General features: G+C 41.5%; 1 protein-coding gene across 3 annotated transcripts in view; it reads right to left on the reverse strand.

Annotated features, from left to right (window-relative positions):
• The window catches only part of kcnh2b (potassium voltage-gated channel, subfamily H (eag-related), member 2b), an 80,486-nt gene that overhangs the window by 19,612 nt on the left and 36,575 nt on the right, over positions 1-24,299 (reverse strand). For all 3 annotated transcript variants that reach the window (XM_085938728.1, XM_085938729.1, XM_085938727.1), the window contains 4 exons: positions 15,718-15,873; positions 15,096-15,309; positions 14,593-14,915; positions 14,301-14,512 (listed from right to left, as the gene is read on the reverse strand). In XM_085938728.1, the coding sequence (XP_085794854.1) occupies positions 14,301-14,512; positions 14,593-14,915; positions 15,096-15,309; positions 15,718-15,873 (905 nt within the window). The remainder of the gene's footprint in view (positions 1-14,300; positions 14,513-14,592; positions 14,916-15,095; positions 15,310-15,717; positions 15,874-24,299) is intronic.

Raw genomic sequence — 24,299 nt, forward strand, 5'->3', positions numbered from 1 at the left:
TGATTTTGCACCTCATACCTCGAGGACACACTTGGGATGAAACGTTAGAAGATTGGTAATTAAATCAGGTAGGAGTTTAATTCCATTGCTCGGCTGAAGGTTTCATCCTTTTTCGCTTCTATGACAGTTGTGGTGCGGTACTAAAAGGAATATGTGAGGTTCAACGTGAGTTCAAAGCGCCTTTGGCGTCACATTTGTTTTTTAGTGGATCTGGAGTTGCAATCTGGAATGGACAAACAGCTCAAGACAATTAAAAAGGCTTCAATTACCCTCATTTGCATGTTTTAGGAATGTGGCAGTAAATTAGAAGACCCACAGATGCCAGCATAAATTAGTGCCAATGATGATGAATATTAAGTCAGAAAGTGAAATAGTCATTTATTGTTTCTGGAGAGAGACAAATAATACATGATAAAATTGGACTTGTGTGTTTCTGCACCTCAGGCGACATTTCTCTCAGTGCCCTGATTTTGCGTGGTGTGTGTGTTTATGTGTGAGTAATTTATATTTTGAAAACATTTTTGCATAGAGACAAAGTGCGACATTAGCAACAGCGCTTATCGTGGAGTCTTTTAGCAGACTACAAGCATGAGTAGTTTGTCTGGTTGAAAAAGCTAAGTGTGATGTATTTTGCAGGAATATATTTGAAGTATTTCAAAAAGAAAAAAAACGTCTTACTTGACCAGAGAATTTCTTCTTTGCTGCGGGGGAACATTTTTTGACTTGCAGTCAATCTTCCGTGAAGAGCATTCAATTTCAAATTGAATATACCTGAGGATTCGCTTATGAGCAGCAATATTTTATCATCAAGTTATCCATAAATGGCTGCCATATGTGTGTGTGTGTATAATTTAAGGAAGACGGAAGAGGAACTGATTGCTACGTTCAAGGGCATTGCTGGTAAAAGGTGATGGATGTGGATGGTTAGCAACTTTTTATTTCTCTTTCTCACTTTCTATCTCACGCGCACACTCACACACGTATTGTCATGATCAGACACTCTCGGAAACTGCCAATATAACTTTTCCCATAGGCAAGAAAAAAAAAAGGTGGGAACTGGACAATAAAAAAAGCAATTTGTCTTGGATGCGATTACTGATTTATTTTGCTTGTGTGTTGCCTCCGGTGAGATGAAAGAGAAATCAACATTTATCTGATGTGAAAAGAGAAAAAAAAACAAAAAAAACAACCAGCAGTGTTGTGCCACCTCCAAATTTAACTGATCAATCGTTACAATTTGACAGTGACTTTTTTTTTTTTTTCAATACTTTGGGTGACCGCACACAAAAATATAACAACAGAACAACAAAACTTGCTCTCTCAGTAGTTCTGTCGCATGTAATAAAAATAGCAACTGAAAAAAAAAAAAAAAAGATCAGCTTTGCAATATCTGTCATAATTAGGCATAAAAGGAAATATTGATAATAAAATGGGTTGCAAGATTTTTTGCTGTCCACTCTTCTCATTTGTCGGATTTCTCTCTCTCTCTCTCTCTTCTGTCACTTTCAATAGTGCCAGTATAACAGAGCAGCTGAACTGCATAAATAGCACTTTTCAAATGTCAGCAATAACTATAGCCAAATCCCAAATACATTTTCAAAACACGCCCTTGAGGACAGTCAATGGAATGAAACAACATTGCCTTATGAGGACTATCATGGAAGTCTGTGGAGAGGCTCTTCATTAACTAGGGAGGACAAGAGTTGTGTTTCAGTGCACTTTTGGACCCTGATGTTCCCAAACGCTTAAATGCAGATGTGTTGTCTCTTTACGCAAACGACAATGGGATGAACACAAAGATCGCCAAGGGAACTGCTTGACACACTTGCACACACACACACGCAAAGTGTTTCCGTTGCCGCCGGCACTACACCGACTTTTATTTCCACGTCTTTATACACAAGAGTACACACACCTAGACGAGAGATAAAATGAGATTTTTGCTCGGTGAATGAAATGACAATGAGCGCATGGCATGATGGCGTCAAAGCGCTACTTCATACGACGTAAAGTTCCTTAAATCACTTCTTTCTCTCTCTCTGTCTCGCTCTCTCCACATATATTGGGAGATAGAAGGAAAATCATTTTTCGACGATGGCCAAAAGGATTTAGAGCCGAATGATCTTATCCTACATTCCTTGACGTCAACATGACAAGCGACTCTCTGTGATGAGGTCAAGGGTCGGCGGCTAGTCTGATGATGACTGTAAATGTACACACGTGCACGATAAGATGCGGAGCATGTATTTCCCTGATTGTATACTCTGTCACACCCTCACACTTTTCATTTTCCGATCATGTCATCATCAGCGGAACACATATGCCCAAATCAGAACACGCCCCCCCCCCACTCACCTCCTGAGCCACGAGGGAGGATATGCGGACGGCCCGTCGGACCCTGGCGTTTCTCCCGCCCTCCTGGGGGAGGCTGTCCCTCCCGCTCAGCGACATCTCGCTCATCTGATCGGCCCAGGACCCTCGGCCCAAAGGCACGGCCGCCGGGTCCCGCCGGACTTCGCCCGTGCCACCCCAACTGCCCCCCCGTACCCGCCCGCCATCTGCGCTTCCCCGTCCTGCCACTCCGTCGGCTGTCCTCCCCTCTCCGATCCCTCCCAAAGGTGGAAAGGTCAAAGTTGGCACTGAAGTCAGCGTGGTCTCCGTGGCCCCCCCCTCGGCCCCTTCGTCCAAACCCTCCGACCCGCCCTTTGACTGACGGGGGCCCCAATGTTTAGGCTCCTGTGGTTGATCCCTCTGTCTCGCTTCTTCTTCTCTCAGTAATCTTAGGGGGTTGCTGGAGGATGAAGCTGATATCAGATCCACAGCTGTGGCGCTCAGAGAATGCTCAGACTATCTGCTGCTGCTGCTGCTGTTGAGACTTCCCTACGTTCAGCTAACACCCCCCACCCTCAGCCAGCCACCCAGCCAGCCACCCCCTCGCCTATCCAACCTCCCTCCCATCTCCTTGCGTCGCTCCCCCGGCCGGTGAAGCTTGCTTGCTCTCTCTCTCTCTTAACAAAAGAGCACTGCCTCCTTTTAGGAGCTCACACAGACAAAAATATCTGTTTTTTTTTTATTCATACAGCCGTACTTAAATTTAAACTGCGTTATATGAGAATATAAAACATGTGGATTAGATTTAGTTTAAGATTTAGTTTTGGCTCTTAAATTCAATTTCATTCTAGATTTAAGAAGCGACCTGGTGCAAATGGAGGGGAAGCTGCTTGTGTAAAACATATGACAAATACACAAATATTAAAACATTTGGAATGATTTTTAATCTGACACGTGCCAGTCCGGCTTCTCATTACTGAACACGCGGCTGTCTAATGTGTGTGCGTGTGAGAGTGTTTTCCATCCTCAATCAGGATTATGCCACCACAGCTTTTTTTCCCAGGTCTCCGTGTCACTTGCCTGAAAGTGTTTCCCTTTTAAACTCCACAATTTACGGCTGAGCCTTTCTAACTAAATCATGTCAAAGCGGGTTGTAGCGTTTCAGCATCAGACATTTCACTTTGCTCTCCATTATTTACCGACGGATCCGGCTCACTAAATTGTTACGGTTGACACCCTTTAATAACAGGCAACGAGATGAACATGAATGAAATAACACTAAAAGAATTCACAATGCAATTCTTTATCTGAGCAAATGATAAATGTCCATTCACGAGCAATTGATCAGCAAGTTATGAGTCATACGGTTATGATTCATATCCAAATGGTGCGCTACCTTTAGCTGACCTACTTTGTGTAAATCAAGGTGCGTGTGTGCTTATTTGTGTGTGTATCTATATGAGACTGAGTCACATGGTCTGTTTCTCAAACTATAAAGAGGAAGAAACCCGAAACAAAACAGCCTTATTTTCACGACAAGCGTTCCTTTTTTTTTTTTTTTTTTTTTTGACACACGCAATGCAGAATAACATAAAAATATCCAAACGGCTAATCTTTGAAGAATCACACTGAGAATAGTCTTTGTGCTTTATGAGTCTCATTACGAAAGGGAAATTGTTCCAGGCACAGCAGTGTGAGTTTGTGAGACACTGACAAGTTCGGGTAATTATGCCGACTGAGGGCTTTGCTGGCGCTGCATGAACGGTGACCATGGAGCGCCGAGCTTGGAGCAATTGGACACACACGCGCAAATTAACACACGGGCCGATTCCCCATGAGAAGTTTCTTACTAAAACTAGTACACGATACAGTAAGAACCTATTGTAATTTCCGCTACATTTATCATTGGATTTTTTCACAATATTGTAAGAGGATTTGTTTTGGTTATACAAGTAATAGAATTGAGGACATTTCAATGGACTCATTCACTACCAGTTCAGTACAAAGTAATGTTTGACGCCAATTCTCGTCAATGGCAGCCCAGTACGATGTGATGTTTGACATCAGTGAAGGAGTTAAATATAGGCCGGTGGGGTTTATATATGGACAAAACTGGATTTTTTGCATAACTTTAGCTGGTGTGTATAATTATTTTGGTTCAAAAGAATTGAAAATTGAACATTTTAAACTTCATTTTCGTTCACGATGGTCCAATTGTGAATATTTGACAGACTCTGGGCAATGCAGCTTGTGCAATCCAGCAGGTCACAAGAATTAGAAGAAAAAAGAGGTTAAGCGGTAAGGACTTGCCTTCAGACCAGAGGAAGACACTGGGGGATTGGTTGTAGGACATTTAAGATGTTTTCTTTTCACCAGACGTATCCTATTTGAAGTCTCTGGTCTCACTGCCGCATGAAAGCGAGGTTATCTGTGGCGGTTTTGCAGAGTGGAATAAATCCATCTTAAGTCGCAAACATTATGGTGGCTCCTTTTTTTTCTATTACCATGCTCAGATGAGTCCCGGTCATCAGCCGAGATAGAGAGCAGGCGTATTCACTATCATGGTGCAATCTTGACAGAATTAGAATTGAGCGCAGCCACCGAGGTGACTAAATCCTCAATAATAGTTAAAAATGCCTTGAAATGAGCAAAAAAGATGACATCATCAATTTTGTGATTAAATGCAATTAGCTTAAAAGATTCATATTGCTTACATTAGAAGTAAAGTGGAGCCGGCCAACTTCTTAAAGTGATTTCATTTCCAAAGGAATATCTCGGAAAGGACCTTGAGAGGTTCAAACTTTTCGGAGGCTTAATTGACTGTGTAAAGACAAATGGCTTTGACCGAAATCTATTTTGACCAGTCATTTTATGGCGGGTTTTTCTGTATGGTGTCACGGCACACAACTTATATTGATTAAAAGACAATCTTGTCCTGATATAACTTTGTTTCATCACCTTGACCATCTCATACCGGCTCTTAAAAACGTAATAGATGTGACAGATTGAAGACTGGGACAATCATCGTTTTCCGAACACTTTTTTTTTTTTTGGGTTCAGATAAATTTCTGGCATGTCAGTTTAAAAAGTGGGAAGGGGAATTTAATATGGCAAAATTGAAGTGGATTTACTGCAATATGAATGTGCAAACTTTGAGTGCTTTCAAAATTGAAAAGGGTTCCAGTCTGTGTGCACATAGAGATCAATGCACAACTGGCAATTAGGAAAAAAATCCACATCATATATTAAGTGAATAACTCCCGCAAACACACAAAGAATGCTGATTAAAAAATGACATCATTATTTTGCTTCTCTGGGCCACACGCTGGCGTCCCACTTTGGGTATTGCTGATGTCGGCAGGCAGAACCCCCTCAGTCTCCGACCATAATGTCCTCACCTCTTACAACACGAGGGAGGAGAAAGGAGAACACGGGATCATGAATCTTCCTAAGCGTCCTACACGTGTGTGGTTGTGGTTTTACATGTTCCTGTGAGGTTGCGTGTGAGTGATCACGCATGATGGTCCACAGGGGCCCCTGACTGTGGGTCATGTGCTTCGAATGCCAGGTGTTCATAAGACATTGTGACATCAGTTCTATATCTGGTTCTATATTACCCTTGTGTGTGTGTCACCTTCATGGTTTTGCTTCAAACCTGCCGTGGAGAACTATGGACCGTCAGCGTCAATAATGAGCTCCTATTGATTGAAGAAGAAAATTATGAGATAAAAATATCTTTCAAAGTGAAGGATATTCTTTTCTCTGGGGAATATGGTTGGGGGGGGGGTTCAGGAAGGACGATGAGGATGCGGCGGCAAAGGAAAAAGCTCCAGGGAGGCAGCGGGAGGAGAGTTGGAAGTCAAGGGTTGGCTGAGGGCAATGCGAAGAACACGTGGTGTATTAGGTTGGATGAACAGGACGGTGATGCATGTGGAGAAGGCCTGGAGCAGGTGAGCATAAAAAAAAACAGGCGAGATTTAAGCAAATGAGTGAAATTAGTGATGGCTCCAATGAGGCCTGCCAAAAGTGCTTGCAGCTTCAGGATATTCATTCTACAGATGTTTACTGTGTTGTGTACACGTGCCACCAAACTAATGTCAGGCGAGATGCTTTCTTTTATCCGACATCCAGTTTTGGGGATAGAAATCAGATGTTGGCTTTTTTTCTATATTTATTTTTAAGGTCAAATAAATAGAAACAGCAACGATAATTGGGACAGAAGTCATATTCCCCAATGGAGACAATTTCTAAGCAAGGAGAATTGAAAGTGACACAAGTCAGACATATCCAAGATGAAGAGATGTTTTTGTATCAGGGAGTAGAGAACACAAAAGCTCGACCAATAAATACCAAAGACAAGTTCAGAATTCCACATTGGTCACAAGGACCAACAAATATGAATGAATGTTGTACATCTACATAATCTCAATTCAACAATCTCTCTTGGGTAAATTTACATTTGCTCTTGGCTAATTCATTAGCAGCTATTTACATCACGGTACCATGATGTTCCAGCACTTCTGACAACACAGTGACTCAACGTACTCATTATGCAGGTAAATTACTTACAGAGCCATGACAAATAATCAGCCCCAAAAAAAATAACGCCTCCCTAAAAATACACTTTTCCCAAGTTGTCTGTTTATGTAGAAACTGAAGCCAGATCCAAATAAATAGGAATATGCTGATGACTCTCGACATGAATTACTTTTACAGATTCCCCCACCTCATTAAGTCGGCAGTAGCTCTGATACAAACAGACATGCACAATATTTAAACCTCCTCTTAATTTGCAAATGGCCAAGACATTAAGGACATTTTCTCCAAAGTCTTTCTGACCTTGATTGTTAGCAGAGATTGGATTAGGATTGGATTAACCAATTGAAGAGCTGTTTTTCATCTTCTGCGGTGATAACAGAGGCCGGGGTTATTTTATAATTATCAATCATTTATTAATAATAATTATAGTTATCTGTTTCCAGCCCGGCCCAGGTTGAAATATGGCTCTCTGCTAAAATCAGATGGGATCGTCTTGATTATTATCATTCTTATTATTAAAGCGAATAAGCAGTTAAAAGAAGAAAAAATAACAAAAATAACTCAGGGATCAAGTAAACAAATGAATGAGGACCATGAAAAAAAAAATAATAATAAGTCAATTTGCAAAGGCCAAACCACAAATATGAATATGTGAACCCTCTGAATTTGAATTGTAATGTCACTGTGTAACGTGTGTGTAGTGAGTGATAGAACACACACACTCGCACACATTAGTGTTGAGTGTCGCGACAGATTGGATGTGACAGTTTTCTTTGCAGGCTGCTCCAGGTGGGGATGACCTTTTAAGACGACAGGCAAACACAGGCAATGGGGGGAGAAATAGGGGAACAAAAGCAAGACCAAATAGGTGTGAACAGTGAAAGAATAGCCGACCCCCTATGGAGTTAGTGAGGCTGCAAAGAATTTGCTCTTTCAAACTGACAAAATTGACCATCTTTAAATGCAATCAAATATTTGTCTTTGTGCTTACATGGCTAGTACACATTTTTTATATTTACCATTTCACAATGTTAGTCACAATTTTACATGAAGGTCTAAACCTAAAATAGTGCTGCTTTGAAACCAGGGAAAACTCATACATTTTATTGTCATTTTAAAACAAATATAAAATGCCATTTGACATTACTTTGATTGAAAAAAAAGAAAAAAAAAGAACGGGTTGCTTTCAAGGTTAAATGTCAGATTGTAAAATGCCCCAGGTTGAATTTACTGGCACTTGTCTGGTGACTAAAAGCTTTTCCTGGAAAACACTTGATTTGAAGTGAATGTTTTTCACCCCCCGCCTTCCCTACATGTGTATGCGCCTAGCCGTATACAAAAAGCGATGACAGGACACTAAAAAAAGCCCAAAGTCAAACTAAAAGCATCACACACTTGATGATGGTGAAGCCTTTCATTTGAAAAGTGCTGATATTACAAACATTCCTCGCCCTTTCCCTGGCATGACCCCACCCGTGTCGCGACCGAGTCGACAAAAGATTTACGTAAGCGGTCTCACGGGACACAATTACCGCAATCCCCGATCTGTAGAATTCCCCCAGTGTCTGGTATCAACAACTTTGCCATATATTTTGTAATCCCGAGAATAGCAAAAAGAAATAAAATAAACAATTCCATGTGTCAAACGCTAACATTATTTAACTCATCAAATGGGTCAGAATATTGATTTTAGAAAAGGTACACCACAACATCTAACATTCTAAACCCTAAATGACCTTTGAGCACTTAAGTATATAAAGTAAAGAGCACGAGAGGGCGGATTAAACATTCTAAATCGTCCTTAAACTGTCCATTTGTTGTCAGCGTAATAACAATTTGAGAAGTGTTACCGTGATCTCCATTGAAGTTGGCTCAGCAATTTTATTTGATGCTGCTGCTGTTGTGAAAGAACTTTCTGAATGTCAACTTGAGTTTCACTGATCCCTTTAAATGTTTCTTGCCTCTCTGCACACTATAAAACTTGGAAATGTGACTTGAGCCACACTTTGACTTTAATTATAATAGACGTCAATATCTCGGTGAAATATTCATTTTGCTCACCAGTTCGATGACCTTAACTAGTACTCCCTGTGAACACGTGCTTCGGTTTGCAAGTTTTCGGACCTGTCAATTGTGATAAAAGTACACTTTAAAACATCCACGATGAAGCCGAGCCTCATCTCCATCACCATCTGGCTTCTGTGTATCTCGTGCCAAGGACAAGGGCAAAGTGCAGCAGATCATTTACTCTGCAGAGAAAATGATTGGCAGCAATATGCAAAGTGAGAGTTCTGTCTTTAAACGGAGAGAAACTGAGGGCTTAAAAAAAAAAGAAAGAAAAACTGAGATCTTTTTTTCCAACCACATTTTGCTTCCCCCATAGCATCAAGTAATGACAATTAATTGTTGGACTAACCGGCTCAGGTTATGTCACACAATAATGCCCAAAACTCCCTTCTACAGCAAACTAATAAAACCCACCAAAGCACAAAGTAACAAAACCAAAAAGGGTATAAACAAATTGAAACGACATTGAAAGATTAAAGTGGACGGCTCTAGCAAGAAAAAGATGTGAAATTGAGTATGTTGGAGAGAGCCCAGTGCAGAGAAAAGCTTCCCGCTGAGTTTAACTTTTGGGGAAATGAGTTTACCACAGCGGGTGTTGTGCTTCGATTCTCAACTCTCACGCCGCAATTCCTGACAAGACACGCACGTTATGTGATGAGATTCTCCATTGCGTTTACAATGCTAAATAAGGTCAAACAAAAAAAAATCCCCGACGATATTCCTACTTAGTCCTAAATTGGAAAGTGATGTGCTAAGCACTTCTCGAGTCGGGAGCCGAGCTAACCTAAATAAGAACAAGATGGTTATTTCTCACTGTAGTGAGGAAGCCTGTATGTTTTTTTTTTTTCAGTGCACATTTGCACGTACTGTCGAATTGTCCATTTATCAACCTGATATACAACGCACATGTGTGTAGGTATTTTTGGGATTTGCCTACATTGCCATTTGTTAGCACACCAGATGAACCAGAAATCCTTCATTTGTGAGCATAACAGTGCGAGCTGCCCGTGCAGATGGTCCTCACACAATCCAATGAGCAGACAACGGAGAATACCCATAAACATGTACTAACATCTCCTTGCCAAACCAATATGATGAGAATCCATAGTGACACCGCTGATAGTTTCAAAGTCGGATGTACAAAGCAAAAAAGTCAACAAATGAATGTGGCAGCAAATACAATAAAGAAATATATAAATAAATATGAATAAAATAATAATAATAGAAATGTAATAATAAACAATACATTTAATAATAAAATGTCACTCTCTCTGCGCTTCTTTTAAATGCTGCTGTTCTAAAAAAATGCATGGCTGCAATGGAAGTGAGCGTCAGCTGATATTTCTGCGGGGTTCAAGGTCTGAACAAGGTTCATCGATAATGACTGGGTTTAAATGGCAGCATCTGCTTCCGGATGCTGTCAAACGACAAGAGCCACCAGCAGACATCTCTGGAGAGCTCACGTATTCTCCAAAGGGTAAAGGTAATCACGAGTCGTGATGTGTGTGGGTGTCTGTGTGTGTGAGAGACGTAACAGATTGAGTCAGCTATTGATTCGCACAAAGTGTTGACCTTACGGGTGACTTAGAAAGTTCACATCTAGTTGCTTGTCAGCACACTGGATGTGTTTGTTTGTGCAAATTTGTCACATCCATGAGGATAAACGGTAAAGCTCAGACTCCAAACATCACATGAAACCCAGAAAACAGGTAAACCACAACTCCAACACACCACGTAATTGAGTATCGTGCCAAAATACCCCGACAGGCTTCTAATTATCAAAACGAAGTGCAGAATAACAAATTCTCTGATATAGTATACAACATAGCAGAGTAATAGCAATAATGCTTCCCAAACTATTAAACGCTAGCTGCGGGGTTCAACAAAACACGGTGCATATGTGTCAGTGATAGAGCACCATGGCGCTGTACTTGGTTCACTCCACTGCCTCTTGAGATGAGCCGGCTTCGCTGCCCCGCCCTCCCCCTTTGCTGGCGGCATGATGGATGGGTCCGAAGTGGGTGCCTGACTGGCTCACTTACTGTACCTGATCTTAGTGCAACCATCGAACGAACCGCTGGGGAGTGATTGTACAACATAACGTCGTGCATCTCATGAAACTTTAATTTTTTTTTTTCCTTCAGAGTTTCAAATGATGTAAAAGTGCAAGTCGGTTTGCATGTGAAGTTAAACACGGTTGTGTCATTGATATCTATACATAAAATGATCATATAATCATATCAGAATTTGGCACAAAAATGGTATACTAATCAATATTTGTGTTTTCATAAAATGTCACACCCTCTCTGATTCAATTACCTCTTATGATGAGGAGCCCTGTGATTAATGGGGCCAGGGCAAAAGAAATGGGTCACACAGTGCAATAGTGCGGAGGGATGTTGGGGGAGGTTAGAGGTGTGCTAAAAGATATAAGAGTTTAAAATGTAAAAGATGATACTGAAGTAAATGAACAGAATGATGAATGATTGCTCCCAGGCTTGGTTGGCCTTGTTTGCCCTATCACCGTGAGATTTCTTTTATGAGGCGTTTCATCCTGGTGGTATTTGGAAATACAATACAATTTTAGAGCATATTTATTTTGCACAATTATTGTAAAACAGTAAGGTCAAACAACAACAATACCTGTCCCTGTGATCTCGATTTAAGGTATGCGTTCAAGATGGCCGCCGAGTGATTGGACGCACCATTTTCCATTTCAACTCAAATCAATTGCGAATGCCCCGTGGGACAGCGTCATCATGTCCTTTCACAGACAAAGCCCGGATTTACTTTTGAACAAGTCCCGTTATATAGAGCGTTGCAAATGGCAAAATCAATACCTGCTTAATGCTATTTGAGGGAGGCAGAAAGGGAAACAGATTAGTTCGATATAGATTAGCTGCTTGAGTTTAACAGGAGAGATGATTGGCAAAGTTGTTTTGGACAATTGCAACACATTTTTGGTTTGTACATGATTCGTACGCATGAAAGCCCGCTATTTGGTTTATCAATTTGTTGTTGCAGATTGGCGATGCTGAAAAGTCTTTTTGTTCCAATTCAGTTGGATTGATCACGCGTAATAATCCTTTTCACCTCGAGGAAAAGTATAAATCAGTGTGGAGTTTGAATGCTCTCCCTGAACTTGGGTCCTCTCCAACTTCACCCCCACATTCAAAAATCACGAGTCTTCATCTATTCAAAGAATTACGTTACATCTCCTAAAATGAATAAAGAGTAGACAAGTCGGATAAACTTCAAAACGCCGACAAGATGCTTTTTTTACTTTGTGGGTCATTGAGCTCTTATGAGGGGAAAAAATACTCAATCAGTCTGAGGTATTGAGGCGGAGCAGGCAGCTAAATTACACTCCTGCAGGTTGAATGTGTCACATGCTCCTAAACTCCATTTCAGCCAATTTAACTGGGAGAACTAGCCACTGGTACAAAAGCATGAAAAGAGTTTTTAGAACTAAATATACAATAGTGCCGAAAACAGCCAATAAACATCCAAGTAGGAAACCGAGCAGCCTGCTCGTAATATGATGCCTCTTACGAGGCGTGCGCTTTCTTTATTCCAGACAATACGTGCATGCATAAAGGGGTAATAGTAACTAGAGGGCGAAGTCAAACCGAGCCACAGCTCGTGTCTGTCTCATCGGCAACTCTAAAGAGAATAAATGAAGTTATTTTCCTCCAGGTAGACTGAGAGCGCTTTTCATTGGCGAGATGAAATGCCCACGTTTTCATTCATTTCTGCCCTAGTTCACAAACATAGCGCTTTGCCGAGACATTGCCAGAGGTGGACGGCTCACCACAACAAGTTCAACCCTATAAAAAAATAAATAAAAATCATATGGCACTGAAAAAAAAAAAATCAGTTGAGCATATGTTTACGGTTTTCCCCTCTAGTGCTTCTTGACATGTTAATATTTCAAAATTAAGAAGTACTCCTGCTTTTTGTAATTACTATGTACGTTTCTATGAAAATTTGAAGAACTACTTGCCCGCTTATTAAATAAACATGTCCGACCTATATTTCACTTAATGTAATGCTGATGATGTCAAGGCAAGTCTTCGTTGTTGGGCTTTCAGTAGCTTGAGCCAGTCTTGTACTGGTATAATGCAAGATAAATTATGCAAGAATGGAATACACATTACAACCCTGTGCCAAAGAATATCATTATGCAACACATTTTAGCCAATGTCGATCAATCGCAAATTCCCATTCCGGCATGCCTCGTTTGGAAATGGGTGTGTGCTGGGAATATTGGATGAGATCTTTCTTGCAAGTACCCTATTTGAAAATGCCAGATCAAACTGGATTCCAAATGAATCATTTTAGTCAAATGCTTTTGCACACAAGCAATAAACACAAGTCAATATAAATAGGAGCGCTATAAGATACAACACAAATGGAAATGAAAAAAAAAAAAAGAGGTCAGTCTTCCCTTTAAAGAGATTTTTTTTATGGAGCGTCTGGGATGCTGAGATCGTGGAGAATCAAAGGCCTCAATGTAATGCTACCATCTTCAGGTCCGAGGTAACATTACAGCTCTGCTCATCACGAGTCGATTCGATTCTCTTCCACCCAGGACACAGGCATGATTTTAAAAGTCAAATGATAAAGTGTGCAACTTTTTGAAGAAAAATAAATATGTCTAGAAATGCCATTTGGAGATACAGCTGCAGCTGGAACATACTAACTACTGTATGGATTAAATCTCACACACACATGACCCCATACGCACATAAAGCAAGTTGGAGTTGTGTTTTTGACCTTGCCATCTGCAACTCACATACTGTAGCATGATTACATTATTGTGTTGCATCACCAACTCTGGATTATTTTCTGTCAAGTACAATAGGGAAAAAAAAAAAAAAGAGCATGATCGGATCAAGTCATTTCGATTCCCTTTAGTAACTCTCTGTAGACTTGGCCTAACAGAAGGCTTAACTTAATCTTTAACATTGTTTTTTCCCCTTTAAATTGCTCATGCGAGTTCCTTGAAGGTTGTAAAGTCATATTTAACTAAAATATTGTGGAAATAAAATGTCAGGCCAGCACGTACATTCAACACAAGCCCTTTCTTCAGTGTTGTAATTTATCTGTCACATTGCTACACAAGAGCAAGCACATTTACGAAATTCAAGCAAAACAATGCAACTTTTTTTTTTTTTTTTTACTCAAACTCGCCGCAGAGTGCACCCAGGCATGATCTCGACTCATCAAAAACCATTTGGACTCTGCGCTAATGTTGCGTGATGTTGTCGTGAAGAGCTTGGTAAAACACAGGCTGCTAAGGCTGCTGGTTTGCGACAACAAATGACACACACTCCGCCTCCAGAAAGAAACTCAGCTCCTACCTGGGTGACTTTCTCCGTCACATTGTGCGTGCGGTCGATGAGTTTGCAAGGCGCAATGATGTCCATCTCCCCTGAGGGTAGGGCGATGAGTGGGTCGGGTTTGAAATCCACAAAGTTCAGGGTGATCTGAGGAATTTTGGAGATGGTACGGTACCGCATGAGGTCAGAGTCTGACGTGGAGTTCAGTATGTTGGACTTACTGTTCACTGCACCTGGAAACACGCAGGAGATACAAAGGGGTTAAAATTCCATTTAAAAAATCAAAAAAATGCCAGTGGCGTTTGCATCGCACCAGTGCTTCCCAGTCGGACACTGGTTCTCCGGTTTTTCCGGTCCCAGTCAGGCCTCATGGCCTCAATCTCGTCCACAGAGGATGCGCGCCTCATGCTGTGAAAGCTCTCGCGCGAGCGGCTGCGCGACAAGGAACAGTTCGAGCCAGAGGCGTCCTGGTTGAGGCTGAGGCGATGGTGGGGTGCTACGCAAGGAGACGACTGGGTGAGGGGTCCGACTAAGTGCGTTACGTGGTGAGGTGGATGAGGGGCTGTGGTGGATGCAGAGTCCAGTAAAGTGCAATGGTCTTCCACGTGGTCCTCTGGCCAACTTTGTAGAGCTGACCTTGGAAACAGAAAATATTTATTTCATTAGAATGTGTAGACTGAATTAGAAATTCCAACTACCTCAGGAATTGGATTCAAAAATTCCCCTCGAATTTCCAGCCCCCAGAACTATGTCGAAATGCTTTTATACGCCACAAGATGGCAGCAGATCAGCAAATACGTGTTCTCGGAGCTCTACCTGCTTTCACTGATTTGCTCCGAGTTCTCCGGCGATAAAGGAGAAAGGGGCAAGAACTCCTCCAAGCCGAGGGACTCGTGGCAGTGGTCGACCGGGTGCAGTGGTAAAGTTGTCGCGACGGGTATGTGACCGGACTCTGCGTCATCCAGAGACACTTTACTGTTGGAGAGGGAACGCAGCAGGGGAAGGCGTAACTTGAAGCCTCTGGGACGACCTGATGAAGAAAACAAGAAGACATTGATTATGAATCAAAAGAAACATTCAGAAAGGACAGCAAGCGTGTGACGCGGATTGGGGTGTTGAATCACGTTAAGCCGAAATAGGCTTGAAAGAGAAATTTAGGACAGTGGCATTGATTATAATTTAGCTCCAGAGTTCAGAGCATGACTTGATTAACATTGTATATAGAACACCGAGTCCAAAGACAGTTCAGAACATTCCGTCAAAAAAATAAATAAAAAGGATTCGACTAAATCATATGACTTTGCAAAATGGGCCACCTGCTCTATGTGTGGATGAATGTAACAGTGATCAGGGTGGATTAAACTGATGATTGTTTACAACTGACTGAATGCAAGCTTCGTTGTTTTTCTTATTTTGTTTCCAGCCAAGAGTTACACACCAGTGACGAGCCAAGTGGGAAGGCGATGGTTGAGCTCCTGTTTGCCGTCTTCCAGTGTCTCCTCAGTCATGACCTCAAAGTTGAGGATGAACATGATCACCATGCCATCTTCGTTCTTCACGGGCACCACATCCACCATACATAGGAAGCACTGACCTGTAAGGGGGGAGCAACACAAGTGACTGAAAACATTTGGATTTGACAACAAATGACTATATGACTAAAGATCAACATTATGAGTTACTTTGTAACTAGAATCATCAATACAAATACATTTATAATAAATACATTTTTTCGGAATATGCCCCCCCTAAGAAAAAAACGATTTGCACGCCTGGCTCATGTCGCTTACCTGCAATCAACTCCACAAATATGCTAACGGGCAAAATGGAAATCTTACAGCCGACACGGGAATATACAGCATGTCAGTCATTCATATCACATCATAGCTCGGGGGAGCAGTGCAAAATCCGATTGGACGACGGCATAATCCTCACAAAGGAGGGGGGAAATATGAAAACCAAAGGATTACACCATCTGGCTAGTGTGTGTGCGTGTACATGTGTGCACGCCTATGTGCTCACGTGTAGGCATTTGCAGAGGCTCATATTCATTCAAGAGCTTCTGGGTCATTTCGATTCATGCCGAGATTCATTAACAGCTGCCATGTCGATTTAGGTGGCTTTTTAATAACCCAAGCCTGTTTGGCAAAATCACAAAGCTCCATGAGAACAATAAGAACTAAAAGTAGACTGTTATGGATAAAAATTAAAGAGAAGAAAACTGTTGGGACTCCTCATTGTATTTTTCCAAGCGCTTCGGACAAAAAGTGAGCTTTGACGTTCTGAGGGCAAATGCCATTTCATCTAAATGATCCCCCGGTGGATATTTTCCAATTCAGTGTGTACCAGCTGGTAATCTGACTCAGTGAGGTTGATTTATAAAAAAGCCAGAGGAGATTATCAAAACGCTCTAAACACATTTTAACAAAGTGCGACACAGGGCAAACTTTTTATGGAGGTCCAGTGATCTGCTGATCAAACCACGATGTGTCTTCAATTACAAGGCCCGCAAAATGGCACATTTTCAAACTGGACCATCTGTTCTGTTTTGTTGGTTGGGTCATTAGTAGACAAAACAAAGAACCTGGCACGGAAATTTAAGGTAGCTCTATTTAGCATATTGTCACAAATGTCATGATCAGCAACTTGCATTAGTGACAATGGCTCATCAGATGATGCTGTAATCAATTTAAATGAATGTGTCAAATGTAAAAAAAAAAACAACTCTTATACAGTTAATGCAAAATAAATATATACTGGTATATCAGTTTTTCACGGGATAAATATAGCGCACCTCAAGTCCTTTTTACTCAGAGTTGACAATTGCACCTATTGCTGTGTGAATAATTATTTTTACACCTCTAGGTGGCAGGGCAGCACAACGCATTGTGACATTTTGACTGAGAAACTCACCAATGGCCTGCATTGAGTATATATACCATAATCAGTTTTGAGTATGCTCCATCCGAAAAAAAGAAAAAAAAAACGAGTCTGTTGATCTGAGAGTACCACAGCACTAGAATAACAAATGGAAAAAGACATAAAGTGTGTATATGTGGTTGTGTGTGACTCCTCGCGGAGTAAATGTCATATAGACTATTAATATTGGACTTGCAAACACTTGCGCCACAGACAATGGCCCAGCAGCTGTCCTCCGATAAGTGATATAACATGACTTCAAATACCGCAGACTCGCAAGGACACATACGAGCTGATATCAAGTTGAAAGCTGGCACATTTTTCGAGATTGTTTCACGATTAGAAGCAGTTGAAGCACAAACTGTTCCTGACGTCAATTCATCAGTTGCACTCGCCTGTAATCGAGACAAATAACCACATATTGTCTTGTGTGTTTGTGTGGCCAATTTGGAAGTTGGATGGTAATGCACTTTCCCATGTTGTGTATTTGTGTTGCATGTGACACAGCCAATGCCTCATCTTGCACTCAGTTGGTGGAAAATTAGAAGTAATGATGATACAGCTGAACAGAGTGTAAGATTGATTCAAGGGGCCAGATGGGGGGGTTCCCAGAGCGAACATGTCCCAAATAAAAAATGGGCTCAGCTAGTTGTGTTTACCTAGGCCCGGGTAACTTTATAGAAAGACAACTTCCGTAGAGAAAAAAAAAAAAGCATTTAGAACCCATTCAAAAAGTACTTAAAGGAACAGAGCGTCATTACTTCCCTGCTATTATAGTCATAAAGGTAAGCAGAGCTGCACTGAACGTTGTTGAATGGTATTTCCATAGAAATAAAGTAAAAATGTTTTGATGCAAATAAATAAAATAAAAATAAAATCTTACTTGCATTCAATGCAGGCTAATTTCAACAAGAGAAAAAAAACAGTGTGTAAATTGTGCTCTAATTAGTTTCAAATCCAATAACACTCAAATTCATTTCAAATTGGAGACAGCACACATGCCACCATTTTAATCTGCTACTAATTAAACCCCAAAAAAGTTCAGATGCTTGAGTAGGCTTTTCCTGACAACCAAGTATTTTTAATTACCACTTTAACATAAAATACAGTCAAGTCCTGTTAAATCCGATCAAATATATGCCGCCATAACTCCAATAAGGTCATCCATAACGCTCACCAACCTCCTAAATAAACACTTCGAAGGACACACATTAATGTTGCATAGCTGTGGCTCTATAGTAAGAACTAGAAGTACCCCAAGGGTCTTTTACAAGCCCCTAAGTCTTTGAGATGACACGGATCAATAGTCACGCCCTCGAGATGCTCCCACCGAAGATAGCAAGTAAAACTGTGGTGTCAAACACTTTACAGCATAGATGGCTCGACTCAAGTCACATACACTGTTATTAATCGACGAAATGTCCCCCGAAAGCTCCACGAATCAAGCCTTTAAAAAAAGCATCAACTAGTTTGTAATTCCTTTTCATTTCTTTGTCACACACACAGCCGCAAAACAATTCTTCAATCAAACACTAGGAGTACATTGAAACTCTATTTATAAATAGATTTATTATCAAACATCCGAGACTATCTTGGGATTAATTGAAGTGGAGATACTTAACGCCATTAACTATAGTGAAAGCCTTGATAATGAGTGAGAGGATTCATTTGATATGTCTTCATCCCCTTGTTATGTCTCATTGTGTACATCTTGAATTACCAACCACGGGGCATTGAATAAAGCCGACATATTGTAGCACCTGGCCGAGACGTGCAATTAACACTATTTACCCTATTGTGTGAACTAAATCAAAGCCTGCAATGGGTAAAATCCTACAATGGAACAGTGTTATTATATGATCATTATGGTATTCATAGCGTGCTCTTTGTACCGTCACTCGGCTAATGAAATAGATGCATCATGCTGAATGTGGAATTGTAAAGCAGAAATGTGTTTTTCCTCAAACCGTGACCAGCGACACTGAATTATTCAACTGACGAGAGTAAAAATGCATTTGTCTGTATTCTTAGGAAGGAGATTTATTTGAGAGGAGGCTTTTATTTTTACTTTGGAGTTTTCAAGCAGCAGATGCTCGGCTTTCAACTTGCCAACGTGATAGCTGAATGTGTGAGTTTAGGTCAGACACGGCATCGGAATATAAAAGGAGACGCAGTGTGTGTGTGTGTGTGTGTGTGTGTGTGTGTGTGTGTGTCCATCTTCACAATATTCCACATGAGCTTATTTGAATGGAAAATTTGTAGGTCATCAAACAACAGCATTGTCAATGAACAGGTGGGAGGCGGGGCTTAAGTATTTGCATAGAATCCAGCCAGGGCTACATATACAAAAGTTTTGGTCGAGAATGCGTATGAAAGATTTGATATCTCAAATGATTTTACTGGCAAGCAGTATCACTTGATTTCTTTGTATTTTTTTGAGGAGTAAAATATTCTGGATACTGTATTGCCCTCCTCACCATCTCTCGCCCACTCTCCCTCCCTCCATGTTTGGATGTGATTACGTAACATCTCCAAATCTCTCCGGTGTTTCTGTCGGAAAAAGCAAAGAAAGCTTGGAAATGTGTACTCTTCATTGACCCCCTTTTCATGTATATGCGAGTATAATCAATTATCAAGCAACAAGCAGACACCAAATGGAGCTCAGTGACCTCAACGTGACCTCTGGACAGACATCAGGGAGCGATACCACACATATAACGACAAATTCTATAAAAGTTACACCTTTGCTTACAACTGCAGTTTCCTGCCTGCTCATTTCCTAGCCGGGCATTTTAAAAGCCAAAGTGAACCCGTCAATGTGTGTGTGCGGCTCTTTATTGTAGTCTGTCACCAGCCATAGTTTAATAGGCAGTGTGATAGATACCAGAATGCAACAACGGCAGCCTGAAGCTCAGCTACTGCAGCTGTTATGTTCCATACACTCAAAAGGATGCTTGCCTTTGCTATCCACATCCAAACTGTCTTATTAGCGTTCTCCTCATCTTGTCCTGCGACTTCTTTCTGACCCTTCTTCCACTCCCCCTGCTCGGCCCTTATTTAGCTCGAGGTGAGCTTCGACCCCGAGTGATGCGTCGACTGTCACATCAATCCACATCTGCTTGAATGTACACATACATAAGAAATGACTAAAAAAGCTGCATTCCTCTGCCTGAGGAGTAACAGCTTGAAAGGAATTGGATGGTTGCATTCCATTCAATTGCCGATGTATACTTTTAGAAATATGGCCACAGGAGGGACGTTTGCGTACAAACCCAATCAGATCTCCAAATCGCTTTCCCCTTTGCCCATTTTTTTCCGCTTCTCGATTAAAAACCTTTAGCGCTGCTGCCTCCTTAAGAGAACACTTGAAATGGGAACATTTAAGCGTACATCATCACCATATATCTCGAGCTTGGTATACTTTCCACTCCTTTCCATCCATAACTATGATCCATAACCAATACGGCGTGACTCGACATATGAAGTTGTCAAAGTGAAAAATGTGTTTTAATTATCGGTTATCGCGCCCAGTTATGGTAATATATTAAACAACACGCACTCTGTGGGTGGCCTGACAGGAAGCTTCAAGATCTAAGCATCACGTGATTTATGCACAAATAATCATCTCCGCTTAAATGCTCTTAGTTTAGATCATGGCAAGTTATCCACATTCGACGATAGCTTCCTTTTTGGATTCCCTCATCGTTTCATGAACGACGGCGACACGTTGTCATTGGAGTTAATGTCACTGTTCTATTCTGGGAGCCTCTAAAACATGTAACAGCTGCAGTAGATCACAGCCCGGCACAAGCCCGAACGAACTGTCGGGACTTTCGGTGAGTGCAACCTGTGGCCCGACAGCACGTTTTGTATGTATTCAAATGGTCATCCCATTTGACGGTAACATATTAAGAAATCAAACTGTTTCTACTTTTCTTTTTTTTTATAACTAAGCTACTTTGCCATCATCCAGAAAGAGTTATAGCATCTAATTAAGTGTTAACGAGAGCACGGCTGACTGCTTTCAGATATCTAATGATGGAAGGGGCGGAGCTCGTGACCTCGGCGCGACCTGCGGCAGTCTGATATATTGACAACCAGCCAAGATGGCGCATTATTTCAATGTATTCATTCCCAGTGAGCTTTTGTCTCTCTCTGTGTGTAGCTCTGAAATTACTTTAAATGTTTCAAGCGAGGCTCTGACCCGAATTAGACGGTCGACTTTTAAAAACACATCAGACTTGACAAGGTCGACAATATTGTCGACGGGCGAATAGGATGAGAAGGGAAGAGGCCATTATGGGGTGAGGTCTTGATGAAGCTCAAGCCCAGCGCAATTAAACAATTATCACAATGTCAATGATAGCGCTACAGGCTATCCCTAGGTATATTCAGAGAGAGCAATTTAATCAGAGCAATTACAGGCTGACGGCAACGTTGAGATGAGATGCGGTCACGGTCTTGCTTTTTTTTCTCATCTCTTCATTCCAGCCTCCTCTTGGGCCAGCCAGCAGTTTCTCTTTCTTTTATTGTGGAATGTATCTCTGCCGTCTCGATCCCGTTTTCCTTTTTTATAGTTTTCTAAAAAGGTAGCATAGTTTCTAATTTCTCTGTTGCCGCAATATTGGATTTGGTTTTCAATTTTTTATACTCATCCCTTGGGGTGCAGTAAAAATATTTTTGTGAACAAACTAACTTAAAAAAAAAAAACGTACTTTGATATATAAACGTTCTTTTTGATGAAGATGGACTTGGATTGATGGCAAAAAGTTTCTTCTTCATTTCATACTCATTAATTGATTAATCGATTACAAAACAAATGATCAAATTAATCAAAATGATAAAATGAACTGCATCATATTGTATTTTTTTTTTAACTAAAGGTGGTTTGGCTACTTCTTGGTTTGTTGTCAGCCATGACAATTTTGAGTGTCAAATTCCCCCATAGTGATGCAAAGGCAAAAACAAATATCTGCAGTCTTACTAATATTTTATGAGTCCATTTTAGTCTTGGCTTGCGGCATATCGCAGCACTTCAAATAGTATGACACTTGAAAGGGTGCTGCTGACTGAGCAATAATAAAAAAGGGCATTTTCAAGTTTGAAACATTATATACAGTCAGTCGATGTATAATTTTCCCTTTTTGCATTCTGACGACGTCGTAACAACGAGATACCGAATTTCAAATTTCGTCGAGTTCACCGGCGTGTCATAGCACGACTGAAAAGAAAGAGTTGAAGTGTGTTGAGGTTCATTTGCTTAACCGTGTGAGTCGTGATGCCGCTCTGGTTCCAAAGTGATGACCCTGCTTTCCCTCTGAGGCCTCAATTACTTAAATCAAACAGCTCATTGGCCTGCTTGACTGAGCAGATCTCATTCTGTCACTTGCTGCATCTTTTACCAGGCACCCGATACCACTCGCTAGATAAGGTGACAACTTGTGGTTCTTCTTTCCACATCGACCTTCCTTACTCCCCCCCCCCCACTTCTAAATTCCACCCAAAAATATATTTTTGCTCTTTATCATCACTGGTGAGTGCAAAAGTCAGATCATATCTTTTTGATCAAGTGGTAGGCGTGTCAGGAGCCCGGATGGCAGATATGACACAAATAAAAAAGTCCCGGGGCAAATTGAACCCGTAGTGAAGACGCATTACTTATTTGGCCACTCTTCCAACCAGGCCGTGAGCTATGCAGCAAGGGTCATAGGTCACCGGCATGAAACAGCCCAGATAATGACGACTCCGATTGCAAAGACGCAACTTGACCCTCTTGTCCGGCCCGTATGAGTCAAGGTACTTTTTCGCCGATCTCATCTTGCGCTTCACATTGAGTGACGGGCCCGTGAGTGTGTGTCGGCATTAGTCGAGTGAGCGATCCCCGTGTGGCATCATCCCTCGCCGGCGTAAGTAAGATGGCAGTGGCGACCCGCTTGCCCGTTTGACGGAGGCCTCGAATGGCACCTGTCAGTCAGCGGGCGCCCAAGTGCGGCCTTCTCCATTAGCCTGGCTGACAGCGTGAACCCAAGGTATCGCTCAGTCCCTTGCTTCAGCAACTTTGAACCCCCAACAGCACATGAGCGCCAACACACACACACACACCTAAGCTGTACGACCTTAACCTTGGAAAACAGCGACCTATAGACTCGGATCATCATCATCTTGAAAAGAACCTGACATCTGCTTTCGCCTGTCAGATTGTCCTCCCGGCCCTCAAGCCTCTCTCTTGTCCTCTGAGGGCTATGCTTAATTCATGTAGCTTTATGGAACTGGTAGCCAGTAGCGAGTCAGCTTATTGATTGATCCTGGCTGGACTTCAATGATGAACAAGGCTTTTTGCTCCTAGCAGAAGATTTGATCATCTTAAGCTAAAACTGTCGGCTTTTAGAGGCTTTAAATAAAGACGTGTGTAGCGATGCAAAGCAAACTAGCTCCCATTAGTCGGCTACCTTCCGGTATTATTGCTGCAGAGGTCATTCCGGATCAATATTTGCTCTTTGAAAATTCACGGCATCACTACGCGGAAGCCAAATACTCATGTCGAGCTGATACGAGTACAATCCCACGGAATCAATACATTTCATCAGCCAGTAAACACGCAGACATCAAGGTGGGATTTGACAACGCACGTTGAGGCTCCTTGCCCGACTGAGCCACTTAAACGGCCCAGAGCACTTAAACACGAGCAGAACAGCAAGTCAATCACCGGGATTTCATTGAAGGGGCGAACAAGAGGTACCGCTTTTAAATTGAAGTTGCCAAAGCAGCTGCTAATCACTGATGCAAAAATAATGGTGACCTAACATGTTTTAATTTACAATCCGTGTATCCGTGTGGAGCTAATCAGTTTTAAATTACCGGTGGAGGTAGATTGTAAAAACTGACGCCCGTGTAGCATTCAAATCTATGTGCTCAACATGAACGTTTCGATGAACAATAACGATATGATGCAACAAAGGTAACAGATGTCAAATTATGGATGAGAGAGATTCAAAGGCTCTGTAAAATTACAAAAAAACAAAAATCCATCCAAACGGAAATGATCATTTTTAACTTGCTGGAGATGTATCTGCTAATCAAGTCAAGCAGAGGGCGTAAGAG

Source organism: Syngnathus leptorhynchus, chromosome 19, assembly GCF_054491065.1.
Source record: "Syngnathus leptorhynchus isolate UIUO chromosome 19, UIUO_Slep, whole genome shotgun sequence".
In the NCBI taxonomy this organism is placed as follows: Eukaryota; Metazoa; Chordata; class Actinopteri; order Syngnathiformes; family Syngnathidae; genus Syngnathus; species Syngnathus leptorhynchus.